Source organism: Sorex araneus, chromosome 9 (genome assembly GCF_027595985.1).
Source record: "Sorex araneus isolate mSorAra2 chromosome 9, mSorAra2.pri, whole genome shotgun sequence".
NCBI classification, from domain to species: Eukaryota; Metazoa; Chordata; class Mammalia; order Eulipotyphla; family Soricidae; genus Sorex; species Sorex araneus.
This window is the reverse complement of record NC_073310.1, coordinates 32,631,323-32,650,308: the sequence shown is the minus strand read 5'-3', so window position 1 is coordinate 32,650,308 and position 18,986 is coordinate 32,631,323. Positions and strand designations below refer to the sequence as shown.

The 18,986-nt window shown below is 38.2% G+C and overlaps 1 protein-coding gene and 1 pseudogene across 2 annotated transcripts in view; both read right to left on the bottom strand.

Annotated features, from left to right (window-relative positions):
• Positions 1–5,155: 5,155 nt before the first annotated feature.
• The window catches only part of EGLN1 (egl-9 family hypoxia inducible factor 1), a 49,198-nt gene continuing 35,367 nt past the window's right edge, over positions 5,156–18,986 (bottom strand). Inside the window, exons 2-5 of one of the 2 annotated variants that reach the window (XM_004620326.3) lie at positions 16,615–16,734; positions 10,973–11,109; positions 6,795–6,862; positions 5,156–5,713 (exon numbers count right to left, since the gene is read on the bottom strand). In XM_004620326.3, coding sequence (XP_004620383.2) covers positions 5,649–5,713; positions 6,795–6,862; positions 10,973–11,109; positions 16,615–16,734 — 390 coding nt within the window. In that variant the 3' untranslated portion in view covers positions 5,156–5,648. The remainder of the gene's footprint in view (positions 5,714–6,794; positions 6,863–10,972; positions 11,110–16,614; positions 16,735–18,986) is intronic. The other variant, XM_055146913.1, reaches the window with a different exon arrangement.
• On the bottom strand, positions 13,876–14,004 carry LOC129399008 (small nucleolar RNA SNORA72; annotated as a pseudogene).

The following is an 18,986-nucleotide window of genomic DNA, read 5'->3' as shown; positions in this document are numbered from 1 at the left end:
TGTATAGGCACAAGAAGACAGTTGATGCTATGCTATGTAACATGGGAGTGAATTGACTCCAAAATAACATTTACTCTTGGGCATCCATATTTACTTGACTTAAGCCTCAGATGCCATTAGTTCTTAGCACTCCAATAGCAGGGTCCTAAATGGACCCAAGGCAAGCTGTGAGGTCCAGGCCAAGCACCCCAATACTTAACTATAAGTAAAAAAGCATGGTCATGGACAAACTGTCATGACCCCAAGGCAGTAACTGAATAAGGACCCTGCTGGGGTTAAGAAAGACTAACCTGGCCTGAGGACTGTGGTCTGGAAAAAAGAGTGAGATGTCCCCAGGAAGAACCAAACTTTCAGCTTATCTCTCTCACTGTGCTCATACAAAATGACATTGCTAGAAATATTGTAAGAAGCCAAGTGACTACGACTATTTAAGTGGATTGCACAGAAGAGCCTGGCAAGCTCCCCGTGGCGTATCTGATATGCCAAATTCAGTAACAATAACAGGTCTCATTCTCCTGACTCTGAAAGAGCCTCCAAAAACTGGGAAAGATGAGTGAGGAGAGGCTGCTAAAATCTCAGGGCTGGGACGAATAGAGACATTACTGGTGCCCGCTGAAGCAAATTGATGAACAATGGGATAACAGTGATACAGTGATAGGAAGTGCTGAAGGACCTGTTCTATTAGAAATGAGGAAACAAGCCAAGAAGATACTGGCTCCAATAGAGAGAGTGATCAAGGGGATGTCCAGAACAATGGTTAAGAGATCTAAGGAAGATAGATATGTATCAACCTGGCAGGAAAACAACCATTGCAGATAACTGCAGGTTAGAAACCATGAGGAAAATGAAAATTTAGGACATTAAAAAAAGCAAACTTTGTAAAAGAAAAATCATGATGATTCACTGTTTCAGCTCTGCATAGTATAAAACTGTCCTAACAGAAAACACTGTTAAGGTAATCAAAGTTACAACTTATATATGTTATGGAGACAAATATGCTTGTAATTGTGTGGTACATTATGTTGGGGAAGGGCTGGATGCTGGGGGTCCTACCCAGCGTGGCCATGTGCAAGGTGAGTCTTCTACCCACTGTGTTGTCTCTCTGACCCCAAGGTCTATAGTCTTATCTCCTACTAAAAGAATTAGAGAATGTCCAATACTGTAAAATCAAGATGTAGAGGCATAATGATGTTATTTAGAAGTGGGCAAATATCCAAAGAATCACTTACAAGAGTTGAAATTCATTCTTGGAGGAAGAGGACAAGGAATTATTATTTTGCTTTAGAACTCTTAAGAGAACAAGAACTCCAACTTACAAAAAATTCAACCAGAAACGGAAAGCCTATGTTAAGGTCCTGACTTTTTCTTTACTAGCTTTATAACTGCAAAGAAAAATTTTATCTGATACTACTTCATCTGTAAATGGAAATAAAGTTTGTTCTGCCTACTTTGTATGTTCTAAGAAAAAAAAAACACAGAAAAACAATCCTGACGGGGAGGAGGGGAGAAGACAAGGAAAGCCTTACACATTACACAATAACTCCTTTATCTAGTAATCTTTATGATATTCTTCAAAAATTACTGATTTATCAAATGCATCATTTGATTATAAAAAAAAGAGCTTTAGCTGTTTAGTTCTCTTCATTCTATGAAATGGCTTATATTTAAGTGTTCTCTGCTTGAAAACTCTTTACAGCTCATGAGATCATGTCAATAGCATGGTCTCATTCAATGAAACGTATCATTGGTCCAAGGTACAGATCCTTGAGAATCTCCGATTTCCAAGTGAAATTTACTTGAAGGTGAGCATGAACTGCACTAAAACCAAAGGCAGAGGCTGGACAACTGTATTCCTGATCTTAGATGGTAACAGAAACAAAAACAAACCTCCCTTGCAACAATGGAGGTTAGGCATTTATTTCTGATCTTTACAAGCTAACTGAAAACATCTCTAGGATAAAACGACATTATGTGTATGGTCATATGGTGTAAGTGTCAATCACTGCATCCAGGCCAAAATTATAGCTCTCATTTTGGACATGACCACCTTGGGAAGTAATCACTATTATACATACAATGTTGTAAGTTTGGAAATGCTATGTTTAATTTCAAATCAAAAAGGCCTAGAAGATCAAATTAAAGTCTGACAGAATTAAACAGAAGTCTGTCAATTCTGGATATGCTCTTTTTATTATACATGTTGGTTTTCATCTCAAATGATTTACTCACTTCTTTCAGTACAAGTTCTTCAAGTATCCTAAAGAAGATAACAAAACCATCACACTAATTTTTTAAATACATAATGAAAATTGTATATTGACCTCACATTATAAGAGTTCTTGTATTTCAGCCCATGACCAAACAAACTTCATTAAATACAATAGGATACCTGTGACAATTAGAGAGAAATGCCTAACACCCATGCAGCAAAGGGGTGGTACAGGTATGTTCAATAGTTATGCACGTCAGAGGTATTTTAAAAATCCCTTTAAAAGGGGAAGAATTCATTTTCTTTTTTTCCTTGTGGAGCTGGGTATTAAATCTCAGGCCTCATACATATAAAGGCATGTGCTCTTCCACTGAGTCACATCCAAGAATCCAAGTGCTGAAAATCCAAATAACAGAGCTCATGGATCCCACACAGTCCAACTACGGTCCAGTTGTTTTTATAACTGATAACGCCTATGCTGACTCTCTTTCTTTCCCTTATTATTTATAAAAAGGGGTGTCAGACCAGGAAAATATCTCATGTGCCAGGCCCTAAGCTATATTTGCATACCTCAAGCACTGCTAGCCATAGCCCTGGTGTCTGGTCTCTGTGTAATGCTTGGTTCAAGCACTATATTACTGAGTTAGAGCATCACTGTATTACTGTATTACTGAGTTAGAGCTTGTACCACAGGGCAGTGCATCACCATGAGTGGCCCTGGGTCCCCCTGAGCACTACCAGGTGTGACCCCTATTAAAAGAAAAAAGCAGCACTGAACATTCTTCTGGTCTAAGCATGACAAAGATGTGACAGAAAAACACTAGCTGATAGAAGAGTTCACTAAAAGAGTGAATGATAAAGAATTAAGAACCAAATACAGCTGGAAATAACCATACCTTTTCACGAACATTTGTACATCTCTTTAATTAGATTAGCTTTACAAGCATCTCGAGAGCTCTTTCATAATAGAAGAGTTCACTAGGAGAGTTGATGAATTAAAAACCAAATACAGCTGGAAATAACCGTATCTTTTCATGAACATTTGTACATCTCTTTAATCAGATTAGCTTTACAAGCATCTCGAGAGCTCTTTCATAATGGAAACACCAGTTTTCAAATTACAAGACTTTAGTCTATCAGTGTAAGAATTCTGGTATTCTTTGCCTGCTGTTGGTAAAGGTCTGTGTTTTACAGCTGGTTAATGTACGGAAGAGAAACAGTATCATGAAGCTTTATCTTTAACCATGTTTAAAATATATGTAGGCCACAAATACCTTCACATTTTGTTCTAAGTAGAATCCAGCTTCGACAAGCAAACGGTCCCACTTACATGAAATGAAATTTTAAATGGGTATTAAGGAAATGACTATCCTAAAGTCTTGATTTTTTTTCCATATTGTTCTCTAAGACATTATGTCAATTTCCTCCCCCCCAACACAAAGACCTCTCTGGCAGGCACAACCCACAGATAGAATCTGAACCATTGCACAACAGCACAGATAAACGCACAACTGAATGACACAGGGGCTCCCAGATTAAAAGGCCACTGCTATGTAGACCTTGACAATCGAACAAGCCTCCCATCAATGTAACAATTCCTACAAGACTTAACAATGATAGCTCTTTTAAGCTGTGGCCTGTACAGTACAATGTACTGTGGGCCAGATGGCAAAGACAACTTGCACTCCCAGGAGGGCTGGCAGAGGCACTTACTGTAAAGATGTTACCTTATAGTATCTAGAACAAAGAGAGCAAGAGGAACAAAACTAAACATAGGCAAGGAAAAAACAACAACAAACTATAATTTTCTCCTGCAAGTTCTAAGTGAGATCTTAATACTGAATATTTAATCTCACCCTAGGTCCACACTGTCAGTTTCACTAAACAATTTTTTTTCATGTTTTACATGAACAATAGCAATCTTTTAATAAAAATTACTGAGCTTTCCATAGAAAAGGACTCTAATTGAATACAAACTATACAGATGCTAAAACGGTCATAAGTTGAAATATACAGAATAACTTCTGTACACTCACATTATTTTGGCGGAGAAGATCAAGAAATGAGATAGAAAACTGAAGTGGGCAAGATCTTACATTGATAATTTATGCAAAATATAGATACCACTGGGCTTTGTAAAGAGGCTAGGAAACTGAAGTCTAAAACATCCACCCCAATTCATTTGTTAAATAATAGGAGTCTGGGAGGTCCTGTGTGATATTTCACTATTTTTGCAATATTTCTCTTTTTGTCAAAAGTAAAAAAAAAAAGGAAACCCATAAAACATAAAAATAATGTTTTTTCTTTTTTCTTTTTTTTTTAAACTAAACATTTGTTTCCAGGATTGATAGAGGCCAGCATCACAGTTGAGGAATGCCTCAGCAATGTCTGAGGAGTCACTCGCTATATGTATACATGACACAGTTCAGTCTCCCCTAGATGCTATCCAACAGTTCTGATCTGCAGATCAGCTGAACCACAAGAATAGAAAAGAAACATTATAGCAAAATTTTAAGTACAATCAACCTGAAGGAAAAGTCTTAGGAACAGGAAGTTATCTACTATATCTACAGAATACACCTGAAATGCATTAGAAAGCCCTTATCTTGGGAACTTGATACTAAAGATAATCTCAAGTTCATTAGTGCCAGTCACTTTAGGTTTTTTTTTTTTAATTAACTTAAAAGATAAACCTTCTTACTATTTTTTCTTATAAAATGAGCTAAAAGTTACTGGTAGTAAATGGTGGGTTTACTGTTATGTTTCATTATCAACAATGTCTAAAAAATAAAACAAAACAACCAACAGCAGCAATCTTTAAAAGTTCAAATTAGTGTAAGGCAGGACTACAAAAAATCTGATTTTTCAGTTGGTAATTAAAGTGCTCCTTTGCTTATTTTAAGTACAAAGAAAATTAATCATCAGTCACTGGCAACAATCATAAGATGTCTTTTAGGGCAAAATTTAATAGTATGAAGAGGTTTACAAAAATAGATTGATGCTATTTTGGGGGAATAATACTGTAATCTTTTCTCAATTCAGTTTTGATAAATTGTACCTGATGATACAAAAATTACTTCAAATTCAAACCTGACTATATAAAAAAGGGAGAGATGAAATTAACTCAGCTAGATGAAAGATCTGGCAAAGTGTAAGAATGGAGAAAAATTCTACCCTAGGGCACTTATTTCATGTCCAGATGTAAATACCATTTTCAGTTGACAGCTTACATTCTTTCCATTAAGCAATCACAGTTTTGGAGTCAATCACGCAGGACAAAGCTACAGAGTCAAAAATCTTCTTCTTGATGCAACACATGAAAGTTGTTTGTTTTCTTATTAATATACCAACTGGTCGTCTATTTTTCTTTATCCCACAAGTTAACCAATAGTGTGTCAACAATCGTAGGTGAAGTGATGTTATTGCTGGATCAAATGCTCTACAAGATGTCTTTACTGATTGAATCAGAAGGTTTATTGAGTTCAACCCTCACACCTTTTTCACCTGCAAGGTAAAAAACAAAAAGCAATCATTTATTCAACATGCACTAGAGAGTTTCAATTATTGCTTCCTACTAAGTTCTTAATAGTTTATTAAGGGCTTTGCAAACCATTCATCAGGTGAAAACTTGCATCTCCAACCCAACCCTTAACATCTTATTATTTAAAAATTATTGAATATTAAGAATCTGAAGCTAGTAACCATTCAAAGGTAAAAACTATTTACTAAACAGAGATGATTGTCTCCTTATTTTAAAGGCAGTTTGGCTTACTCTAAAACAGCAATGTTCATCAACATTAAAAATAGATGCTGGTCTGATATGCCACAAATAATGACATTAAAAAACAGAAATGCCTGAACATTTTTAAAGGCTGATGTGGGATTATCAATAGCTCGTGAAAATATAGCTAATTAATCAGTAATGAGAACACTGAACAGATTTTTGGGAGTTATAAAGTAGAATTTAAAGGAAAGACAGGTATGTGGTCCATTTGATGGAGAACTAAAACCCCCTGCTCTAGGTGATGATCCTTAAGGGGAGGCAGAGGAACTAGCACACTGCAGGACCTTTGGACCTGGTACAAATAAGCTGACCTATGGACACCACTGGCAGAGAAGGACTTTTACATGCCTGTCTGATTTACTAGTTCTGGCATTTCAATTACTCTCCCTTGTATTATTTTTCTTTATGGAACACAGAAGACCCGGAGTATTTATATGTGTTTAGAAAGGAAAGAATATTAACTTCTTTCTAAGGGGAGAATAAGAGGAAGCCAGACAAGGTCACCAAGACTTCAGCAACCTGTGATTAAAAAGGAGAATCATAGAAAAATTCGGCTTGCACATTATACTTTTCCTAGACTTTCTTATTTCAGACCTTCTTAATCTTTGGACTATTTCATTCATTAAAGATATCTGCAAAGAAGACTTAAGAGAAATTCTCTTAATGGAACTAAGGAATTGAATAGAAACAAGGAGCACGTCTTCACAGCATTAATAAAGAGAGTGTTTGTGCTCACTTGAAAGCATCCCTGCCTGTGGGGCTTTTTCCTTCCAGTGTACCCTGGCCCCAAACAATGTTTACCTGTTAGATATTTTACTTTAGCTCGTGCTCTCTCATCTGCATCAAAATACCAAACAGTTATTGCGTACCTAAAAGAAAATTTAGAATAGGGTAAGAATGATCACATTGGGGGGAGGAGATGAGACGTGGTATGCTGTTGCAGTGGTTTATTAAAACTTGTAATGCCAAAATAATGCCTAAATTGGAATGATATCAGAGGACAAATGAGGGCAGTCACAAACCACTCACCTAGTAACTTCAATGATCAATCAAGAGTATAGCAGAGAATCAGGTGTGGGTAAAATTGATGCCTCAAAGCGTATGTGTTTTTATGATTTTTTTTAATACCTATTTAACCCACTTGCAAACCCATAGCAGATCAGACAAAGGCAATAAGAAGGTGAAAGAACAGCTGTTATAGAAAAAGCAGCCTGTCAATATTGCATAAATACTGAAGAAGAGGAGAGAAACAGAAAAGAATTCGAGGTCAGAGCTCGTCAGTGAAAAAGAGGGTTAACATCTGAACAGCTACGAGGACATCACTGCTAATAGATAATTACCATTTTATAACCAGGTATCATGAAGAAAAAGTTAAAAACTGTGACATTTAAACTTTAGCCAAACTTGATTATTCTGAAAATTCCACTTATTTTGATATTTTATTCCACGAATAAATGAGAACTTTGTTTTACTAATAACTACAAAGAAGTTTAATGGGAAAAACCATAAATACACTGTAGGAAGTAAGAAGCACACTACAGATGATTCCTTAGTAGAACATAGCAATTAGTTAAATTATCATTAAGATCCTGGACAGTGTTCATGGGAGGAAAGCAAAACTGATCAAATGAAGAGCTGGTGACAGAACTAAATCATGCAATTTGTGTGTTTGTGTGTGTGAGTGTGTTGGCCATATCCAGCAGGGCTCATAGCCTACTGCTGGATCTGTGTTCATGCATCACTTCTGGTATTTTGGTGGCACACTTGAGATCATATGTGGTGCTATTCACCCCATTCCACAAAACCCACGGATCCAGGGTGTAGCTTTAGATACAACTGGAGAACTCTTTCTGTTCTGTTTATTAAGAGAAGTATGTTTCTCGGGGCTGGAGCAATAGCACAGCGGGTAGGGCATTTGCCTTGCACATGGCCAACCCCAGTTCGATTCCCAGCATCCGATATGGTCCCCTGAGCACCACCAGGAGTAATTCCTCAGTGCATAAGCAGGAGTAGCCCCTGTGCATTGCCGGGTGTGACCCAAAAAAAAGAAAAAAAAAAAGAAGTATGTTTTTCTTAGAATAAGGGGGCTAGTTAGTAATTTTTTTTTTTTTCCTGAAAAGGAAGAGGAGGCTAAATCAATTTGGGAACTTTTGCCCTAAGCTTTTAGTTACTGAGATATCAGAGCTCTATCATATGACAATGGTGAGGGAAGTGGTGACTCTGGAGGACAGGGCACTAAAAGAAGGTAAAGTGCTATGAATGAAATCTTATCAATATTATAAATCACAGTGCCTAAAAGGGAAATAAAAAGTTGCCTGCTATAGAGGCAGACTCGGGGGTGAGACGGAAACTAGAGAACTGGTACTAGAATACCGTATGAGCTTGCAATGATGCAACTTCTGGCAGAAATTTCTCTGGACTTAGTTACTAAAATACTAAAATACAGAAATCCAAAATCTCGCAGCTGCTAGTGTAACCACACAACCTCATATCTCCTCATTCTCAGCAATGGAAAACAAATTATCAAATGCTTCTTTTCCAGCAGGTCTGACTTTGGCGGGGGGAAACTCCAAACAATAATAGTGAGTTTTTTGTTGAAATATTGAATGTAATCAAAGTAAAGAGAAAGTAAAGTGAAATTTGTCAGCTACACAGGCGGGGTGGGGGGCGGGGGACTGGGGGGGGTTTACTGTGGTTCTTGGTGGTGGAATATGTGCACTGGTGAAGGGATGGGTGTTCGAGCATTGTATAGCTGAGACTTAAGCCTGAAAGCTTTGTAACTTTCCACATGGTGATTCAATAAAATAAAAAAAAAAGTATATATGAAACTCAATCATTAATCTTGCCATGTGCTCCCAGAGCTTTACTCCTTACTTATTATTCTTTTATTATTTTTATGCGGGGGAGGCAGGAGGGGCCACATCTGGCTCTGTGCTCAGGACACTCCCAGCAGGGTTGGCTGTGTACAAGGCAAATGCCCTGCCCATTATACTATCTCTCTGGCCCTGCTACTGCATTTAGTCAAGCCCCCTCTTCACTGTAACACCTCACACATCTTTTCTAATTTATCACTTTCTCTCTCTTTCATACTCCTTTAGCACATATTCTATACAATCATTTTGCATTTTAAAAATGTGTTATTGCTCCATTAACAAAGTACAATCAAACTATTCTCAAGATTCCATAAAAAAGGCTTGTGAAGTTATTTTTAAATCAAAAAATTTTTCTCGTAATATTTAGATTCATTACTATTGTTGCTGTTGCTTTGTTGTTGCTTCTACAATGCAGGAGATGAAACCCAGGTCTTTACACATGCAAGGTACCAAGCCACATCCCCGGTTCTCTAATACTTTTAAATAAAACTTTAATGATTTGAAATCAGGAAAGTTCTTAAAGAAGTATCAGGGGCAGAGATGGGTAATGCTAGCCAGCAGATAAACAGTGATCCTTCTTTTGGTTTCCAATTATGACTTGTGATCTCTAGCTGCAAAACAGCTCAGCTTGCTACCCACTCTGTGACTTAGTCTGTAGGTAACATTAGCTCAGAAGGAAACAAGAAAAAAGGGAGAGATGACAAAAAAGATTTTAGAATTTGAATTCCATCAAAGGTTTGCTCAAACGCTGACTTGTCTCAAAGTGCAAGGAAGAGTATGCCACTTCTCACCAGATCTAATCAACTAAGTGCTAGTAGTTCACCACTGTAATGTTCAAATTCTGTATATAGTAAAAAATGGGTATTTACAAATAGTACTAATTTTTACAAATATTTGTTTTGGTTTGGGGCCATACCTGGTGATGTTCAGGGGCTAGCTTACTCCCAGGCTGTATTCAGGGGTCATAGCAACGTCTATAATATCTACTGTAACAGTTTTTTGCTGTACCCTGAAATTTTAATTTATTTATTACTGTTAGTCATTTAATTAATTTATTTATTTTGGCCCACACCATCAATGTTCAGGGATTATTCCTAGCTCTGTACTCAGGAATTACTCCTGATGGTGCTTGGGGGAACATATGAGATGCTGGGGATCGAACCCAGGTCAGATGAGGGCAAGGTGAGCGCCCTATCCCCTATGCTATCTTTTGAACCTGGTCATCATTTTGATAGTCTCAACATATTCTGATATTTGGTTAAAGCAAAAAAAAAAAAAAAAAAAAGAACTGGGGGTGTGGCTGATTCTGTAATGTTCAGGGGATCATACTGAACTGGGGACTGAACCAACTGGCTGAAAGCAAGGTAAGAGCCTTAACCTCTGTATTCTCTCTGCCACCCTTATTTTTTTTAACAAATCATTTATTACAAATAATAAATAATAATAAATAGGTTTATGATACTATACCCTTTACACAATGTTGAGATATAAAATATAATGTACAAAGAATATGGCTTAAAGATACTTGTTATTAAAAATGAAGGCTTATTTTTCTAACATTGGTTCTTACATATGTCTTTTCCTATTTTCTTTTTCTTATTCACTTTTCTCTTCATTTCTACTGTGGTTACCTCAGTTTTCTACTCTTTCTCTACACCATTCCTCTCTCTTTTTCCCCCACCTTACCTTCTGAAAATATGTCCTTCTCTTCTCTACATAACCATTCTAATCCTCCAACACATTTTCCCCTCACAAAATCAGAACAAATAATAATTAAGAGATTCACAAAACAAGACGATGGGGTTGGAAAGATGAGAGGGCATCTACTTTCATTTCTTATCTAAACAATAAACAGCCATACAAAGAAAGTCACAACATTTAGTACTGACTAAAAATAAACCTAAAAACGATTCAAATTAAATCTATTATAAATGAAGCACTACAAGACAAAGGTATCTGGAGAACAAGATACCTTTAAACTTATTTAAAAGCTTTCAAGTATCTGGAGAACAAGATACCTTTAAACTTATTTAAAAGCTTTCAAGTTTACCTATGTATCCCCTCCTATTCTACTAAACCATTTTTTTTTCTTAAAAGGAATACTACCTTGTAGCATATGCTGGTTGTACTTCGTGAGGGTTTCTTCGGTCAGACCAGAAAAACAGCAGTCTATCAAATTTGGGTTCAATGTCAGCAAACTGGGCCTTGCCTTCTGGAAAAATTCGAAGTATACCTCCACTTACCTAAAAAAAGAGCCAAATATATAATAGCATAAGAAACTAAGAATGCTAAATTAAGTATTGGGACTGGGGGGCTGGGAGAAGAACCTTTATAATGACCAAAAATTCTTAACGGTGCTATTTACAAATATATCTGAATGTCAAGATATAAAATGAGTTGAGACTCTTAAGTATATCCACTAATACATAGAAAATTTCACTTCTTAGGGGTTTCTGTGAATACTTGAAAAACAAATATTACCTAAATTTGAAAACTGTAAGATGTATACTTACATCTTAAGATATAGCATGCATGGGTTTTTTTTTTGTACACTAATGGTTAACCCACACTTAAAATGGATAGTTTTAAATCACCCTGAATTTAAATATGTTAGCTTATTGTATTTTCTAGTGGGGAAAAAGCACCCAGTGAGCTCAGGGCCATTCTGGCACTGGTAGGGTAGTTTTCTTATTTTAAAGCTGAACAGTTAATCGGATAGTCAAAATTCAGTATGTCAGTAGGAGGTATTATCTTTCATTCAAAGCACCAACCATCATCAAGGCCCATATTAAAAACGACTTACCACCCTTTTCCCTGCTATTATTGTCACCATGGTGGTCACTGTTAGAAACTGTAGCTGTCACCTCTCCGTCCGGAGTGCATTGAAAACACTAATCATTACTTGTTCATAAACTGAATAACCTCCATAAAGGATCTCTCTCTCTCTCTCTCTCTCTCTCTCTCTCTCTCTCTCTCTCTCTCTCTCACACACACACACACACACACACACACACACACACCCTTCTCTGAGATTAGACTCAGCTATTCATTCCAATCCTGACTATCTATAATGTAGACCGTTCTTGTCCTTATGATATTCATAATGTGGAGAGAATTAAAGCAAAACGAAACACACCTGAGTAGCCCTTAATCTTTAAAAAATGAAATCCCTTAGCAGATCTTAAACTAAAAGAATATTAATACCTGATATCATGGCATACCAGAGACTAAACCTATTCCTAAAATAGTTTTAACAGTTAGAAGAGCTGTTTGTTTATTCATAGTGCCAAACATCAAATCTAGGCATTACACAAGGAAGGCAAGTGTGCTACCGCTGAGCTTCATCCCTGGCTCCCTAGAGAAGCTGTTCAATTCAAGCAACTTGTTATCTTGGCCTGACTTCCTGGGTTTTAGTGTGGTTCAGAGAGATTACTAAGATACACTATGTAAACATTTCAAGACCCTGACCAGGGGCTGGAGCAATAGCACAGCGGGTAGGGCATTTGCCTTGCACGCAGCCAACCCGGGTTCGATTCCCAGCATCCCATATGGTCCCCTGAGCATCGCTGGGTGTGACCCAACAATAACAACAACAACAACAGAAAAAAGCAAAAAAAAAAGAATCTCTGACCAGTGTTTTCCCAAGGCCTCCAGGGTTGCAGGACTTAACCTAGGAGTGCACACAGCCAGCCCGGGTTCAATTCCTCTGTCCCTCTCAGAGAGCCCAGCAAGCTACCGAGTATCCTTCCTACACAGAAGAGCCTGGACAAGCTACCCATGGCATATTCAATGTGCCAAAAACAGTAACAGCAAGTCTCACAATGAGACATTACTGGTGCCTGCTTGAGCAAATCGATAAACAACAGGGCTACAGTGCTACAGTATTAGTAACCTAAGGTACAAATGGGGAACACTTTCAGTTGGCTTAAAGAAGGTATTACTTTGGGGCTGGAAAGAGAACTCACTAGGCAATATATGCTTGCAGCACGAGGCCTGGGCTTGATTCCCTCAAAGTAAGTCCTCTGAATATAGCTGCCAACTACTGCCAGACACAGTCCACAAAAATTTTAAAATTAAAAGGTAGAATGTGGCACTGTTTTTATTCTCCAAAAATGAGGCACTGGTTCCAAAAAAGTCTGCAATTTTTGCTCTAGACTGTGACTAATCACTTTTCTTTTCTGTTCTGGATCACACCTAGCAGTGTTAAGCAATTACTTTGGGGGTTCTCTGGGGGACTATACGTGGTACTGGGGATTGAACTGGGTTTGGCTGAGTAAAAGGAAAGCTCCTTACCCATTGTACTTGGTCTCAAGTCCAAACATGTCTTTTTACTTCCTCTGTCCCAGTCCTTTTGACTGGAGTCACTGGGAATATCACAGGTGATCTACTAAGAATGATTTCAAAAAGCAATGGTTGAAGCTTCCCTCTTCCTTTGGGAAACCTCCATTGATTTCTAAATTAGTGACTCTCCTTACATGCTCCCACATCTGCCCTGCACTGAGCAGAACTTACTGTAACTGTCACTCTACTATAGATTAGCTGACTCAGCTGAGTCAGAGACTATTTCTACTTTTGTGGTGTCTCCACAGTACCCAAGAATAATGTTTTGCAAACTGCTATTCAGTGCAATCTTGCAATTAAATTTTTTTAGTTCTACAGATAAAACTACAAACTTTCCTGCTTATGTGTAATATATAAACCTTGGCTAGGCAGATCAGTCTAGAAAAAGCCTAACAAAATACAGAAATCAGGACAAGAAAATTATTTCCAGTTTTCTAAATATTCACAAAATCTGGAAGAAAAAAGTCCAGTTTTAAATTAGGGGAGCAGGGGTGGCACACCTGGTTCTGTGCTCCAGAGCCACTTCCTGGATGTAAACTGGGATCATATGTGGTGCCAGGATGCAAACAAGGATTGTAGCTATCAGCCACATGTTAGGCAAATGTTTTAAACTTTTATGTTCTTTGGTCCCAAATTTTAAATTTAAAAAGAAAAAAATATTTTTTTTAATTTATCACCAGCATTTCAAAGACCAGACCTAGACGGATTAAGTACCAGATCTGATACTTTATCATATTATAGCAAATGTTTAGCCTGTCCTGACTATTATAAAATTAGAACAGCAAGAGTATTTGCATCAAGTTATAACTGAAGCTGTCACTGTCACTGTCATCCCGTTGCTCAACGATTTGTTCGAGCGGGCACCAGTAACATCTCTCATTGTAAGAATTATTTTTGTTACTGTTTTTGGCATATCCAATACGCCACGGGTAGCTATGACGATTTATTTTGTGCCATGCGTTTAAGATGAATTATCAGATTTATTTCTCTATTTTAACCTTGATAGAATCATGCTTGTTGATATAATCCCTCAAAATCTACTAGCTTGCCTCCACTTTACGATTTTTCTTCTTTTTAGACCAGGACTAAGTTTTCTGTACTTTTAATATAAAACTTTTTTTCTTTTTCTTCAATTTTTATTTTGTTTTCTTATTTAATAGTATCCAGCCATCATTCCAAGATGGCGCCTCCGCAGCCCGAACCAGCTCACCATCTCGCCTTAGACAGCCCTCGGCTCAACACGCCAGGAAGGGAACTCTGTTTTTTAAGATTTGGATGGAGTGGTGTTGGAAGGGCATAAAGGGACTGTCGCAGCACCCTCGGGCATGGAGTTGTGACAGCGGTGTGTGCAGTGGCTCATTCACTACAGGGTGCTGCCCACTGGCCAGTGGGTGACCTGGGTCTTGGCGTGGGTGTTTGACCTGGCACAGACCCTCCTCGATAAGGTCCTGCTCTGCCAGCTGCTCAGTAACCTCAACAACCTCTGTGGCCGCAGACGTCCCAGGTGCTGCCCAGAAATGCAGGCATGTGCATGTTTGTCAGCATGCAGATCGTTACAACATGCTAGCTGACCAAAAGCTTGCTTTCGGTAGACTGGAAACACCCGTAAGGACCACTGGAAGTCGCCCCAAAAGCCTCCGTCCCTCTTGGAGAGCCTGACCAAGCTACCGAGGATATTCTGCCTGCACAGCAGAGCCTGGCAAGCTACCCGTGACATATATAATATGCCAAAAACAGTAACAGTAACACGAGCAGTTGCCATTGGGCTACACTAGAATGTGACTGGGCGAATGAAGACATTACTGGTGCCTGCTCCTGCAATCAATGAACAGGATGACAGTGATGCAGTAGTATCACTGGAGGCCTGGGGTATACCCCAGGAGGCCTGGGGTCTCCTGTTCATTCTCAGAGAGGTAGGCCAGTGATCCAATGTGAAGCCTGAGGATACAGTGCCACTTAAGCCCTGCAAGTGCCAAGAGACTATCTGCACCACCCTGAGGGTCTTCAGGACTTTACCTGGCAGTGTATACCACATGGTGGCAGGGATCAAATGGGGGACTGGGCCACACAAAGCTTGCACCTGAACCTCTGTACAAAATCTCTGTGGCAAAATTTAAAATGCCTGGTTGTTTTTTGTTTTTTTTTTTAAATTTTTTTTATGTCTATGTGTATTGTAGGGAGTGGTGTACTGTTCTGTTTTGTTTACTGTGTGGTATTTTAAGGGCTGATTTGAAAAATATTAACCTTGCTACATAATGTATTTACTGTAAAAATCTATCCCGTTGTGTATATCGAATTCACTTTGTTTTGAATTGTTTTGGGGCCAGATCTGGCAGTGTTCCTTGATGAACACTCCTGGTAGTGCTTGAGGAAAACATGTATCCTGAATTGAACTGTGACAGCTCAAATACAAGGCAAGCCCCTTAACCCCTATACTATCCCTCTCCAGACAAACTCAGGCTCATTTTAAAGATTATAAATTACAAATACGTATTTTTAAAAATTTATGTATTTGAAACAAGAGATTAAATATATGCTTTAGATACTTCTTAAAAGATTTGTTTGTACTAATAAATCTGGCTTTTTTTTTTTTTAGGATCAGAGGAAGAATCCTGCTTCCCAACATCCAACACCTTAATGACATATATTTATAGTAATACAATACCCAAAAAAATCCCCATTGATTATATGCAATCTCCATAAAAAAATAATTATAAAATAATCTTGGAAGTATCTTTTAAAAATGACCTAAAGCGGAGACAGAGTGATAGTACAATAGGACAGTTACCTTGTACAATGCCAACCAGGGTTTGATCCCAGCACCCCATATGATCCCCTGCCAGGAGTAATTCCTGAGTGTAGAAACAGGAATAACACCTGAGCATCACTGAGGTGTGAAACCCCCACCTCAAAAAAAAAAAAAAAAAAAAAAAAAAAAACGAAACCCAATTTTTAAAAGTGCAGTGGCATAAATTAAATAAAAATGACCTAAAGGAAAATATTTCAGTGAAACACGTCTGTAGAAGTTCATTTGGGGGAAGGAACCACAACTGGTCGCTCTGTGCACAGCGGATGCTTCAGGCAGTACTCAGAGGACCACGTGGTGTCAGGGATCAAACATCATGTCTCTTATGTACAAAGCCAACTGAGCTATCTCCCTAGTTTTAAAGTTAATTTTTAGAAGAATGTTTTAGTATCTAAAAATAAATTTTTAGAGTAACATTTTAGTATTTGAAATAAAAGTACCTACTCTTTAAGCTGTACTTGTGTCTACTTCACTTTACAGAGAACCACAGAGACTGAAACAAATCTGAGAGAAATTTTTAACTATTCATGTGTTCAGTAAGTCTCATCTTTGTGAGAAGAAAAATACCTGTGAGAAAATAATACATACTCAAGTTGCATACCTTGGCATCCCAGTCTTTATTAAGATAATATATACATGTCACACATCTTCCATCACCATTTGGATTATCAACATGACGCACATAACCTGTTCCATTGCCGGGATAGCAAGCAACCATGGCCTGTAATAAAATAGTAATGATTAGTAATAATAAAGAGTTCAGAAGTTTATGTATGAATAAAAAAGGGAAAACAGCTTATTAACAAGATCACTGATGTTTGGCTCTTCTGACTTTAAATGCTTTTATAAAAATCAGTATTTTATAGACACGAAGCTATTCCATACTAATATTTATAAAGAATTTAAAAGCAGGCCTGTGAACAATGCAAGGCCTGGTGAATTCTGCTTTAGTGATGGGAAGAACCAGCATCAAAGAATCAGAAAGGAACTCTTGGTTGCCATGAGTCAGATGTTCCTGCCTAACCAACCCACCCCTCCCCAAGTCAAAAGATTGTAAGACTTAGTTTTAAGACCTTTTATAGGGAAAGTCATATTATTCCCCTCATTCTTTTCCCTTTGGTTGTTTGGCAGTGACAGGGAGGAAGAAAAATACACATTTGAATATAGTACTTTTAGACTTGGGTGTGTCTGAGACTACACTTGGAATGTGGGACAATGTCAAGGATTGAACTCATGGCTGTGTGCCTGGCAAGGTAGGTACTCTACCACTGAGCTATGCCCGGTTCCTCAAATGCTGTTTTTAAAAAATTCATAGACAAGTATAGAAAACTGAATAGTAAATAAATTACCCAGTGTTCTATCTTCAGAGCATTTTGTGTGGAAACTTGAGCTGAAGTGACATTTTCTTTATTCTTTGTTTTTAAGGGTTTTTTTTTTAATCTTTCAGTTTTGTTGTTTTATTTTATTTTTTTTTTTTTTTGAGTCACACCCGGCGATGCACAGGGGTTACTCCTGGCTCTTCACTCAGGAATTACTCCTGGCGGTGCTCAGGGGACCATATGGGATGCTGGGATTCGAACCCGGGTCGGCCGCGTGCAAGGCAAAAGCCCGACCCGCTGTGCTATTGCTCCAGCCCCAGTTTTGTTGTTTTAAAATTACATTCTAATAGACATCACACTATTACATCAAAATTAGAATTTGTGGTCATCATTTCATGTCTATTTTTCCTGATTTTAGACTTGAATGACAGATTTAATAACTCAGTAATGGACAGACCCAGAGCTGGAAAGATAGAATAAAGATCTGAATCATAGACTGCAAGTAGGAGCCCCTCATTCGATCCAGGCACCACACTGTCCTCTGAGCATTGCTGGATATAACTCTCAAGCTGGAAATAGCTCCTAAAACTCCCCTAAAACAAACAAAAAAATTCCCCAAGTTCAATTCTTTTGTCATGACTTACTCAAGAAAGTCATATGTAGCAGGCCTTGAATCATGATTGAGACAATCATGATAAATACAATACATATACTATGTGTATATAACAGATGCTAGAGGTTGAACCCAGATTGAACACAGGCTAGTGCTCTATTGCTGATGTATATCTCTGGCTCGAGTGGGCACCAGTAAAGTCTCCATTGTGAGACTTGTTACTGTTTTTGGCATATCAAATACAGGTAGCTTGCCAGGCTCTGCCGTGCAGGCGGGATACTCTCGGTAGCTTGCCTGGCTCTCTGAGAGGGACAGAGGAATCGAACCTAGGTCGGCCAGGTGCAAGGCAAATGCCCTACCCGCTGCGTTATCACTACAGTCCTGGATCTAATTTGAAGAGAATGTTATAGGAATTATTAATGTGGAGTATCAAACATGAGACACCATTTTGTATACAATTTAGGAAAATTTTAAGTATATCAATTTTACCTTTAAACATCAGAAGGGCGAGGAACAGACACAGAATGACTGCACTTATTTGTGATTATAAAGTAACATAATAGGAGACTAACAACTAAGCACAGTAGAGATAAGGGTCAGGAGGATTGCTTCCTGGCTTGGAAGCCAGTCTCACGTGGTGAGGAGAAAGGCAGCTGGGACTGAGAAGGGATCACTAAGTAAATGATGGTTGGAGGGTTCACTCGGGATGGTAGATGTATGCTGAAAGTAGACTGTGGACCAAACATGATGGCTGCGTAGTACCTGTATTACAAACCATTAACACCCAAAGAGAGAGAGTCAGAGGGAATGTGCCTTCCACAGAGGCAGTGGGTGAGAAGGGATGGGTGTGTCAGGAGAGATACTGAGAACACTGGTGGTGGAAAATGGGCACTGGTGGAAGGATGTGTACTTGAACACTGTATAACTGAAACATAAATCATGAAAGTTTGTAACTCTGTAACTGTATCTCACAGTGATTGATTAAAATTAAAAAAAAAAAACCACTGGGAGCGGGTACCAGCTATTCTCAGTGAACAGGGC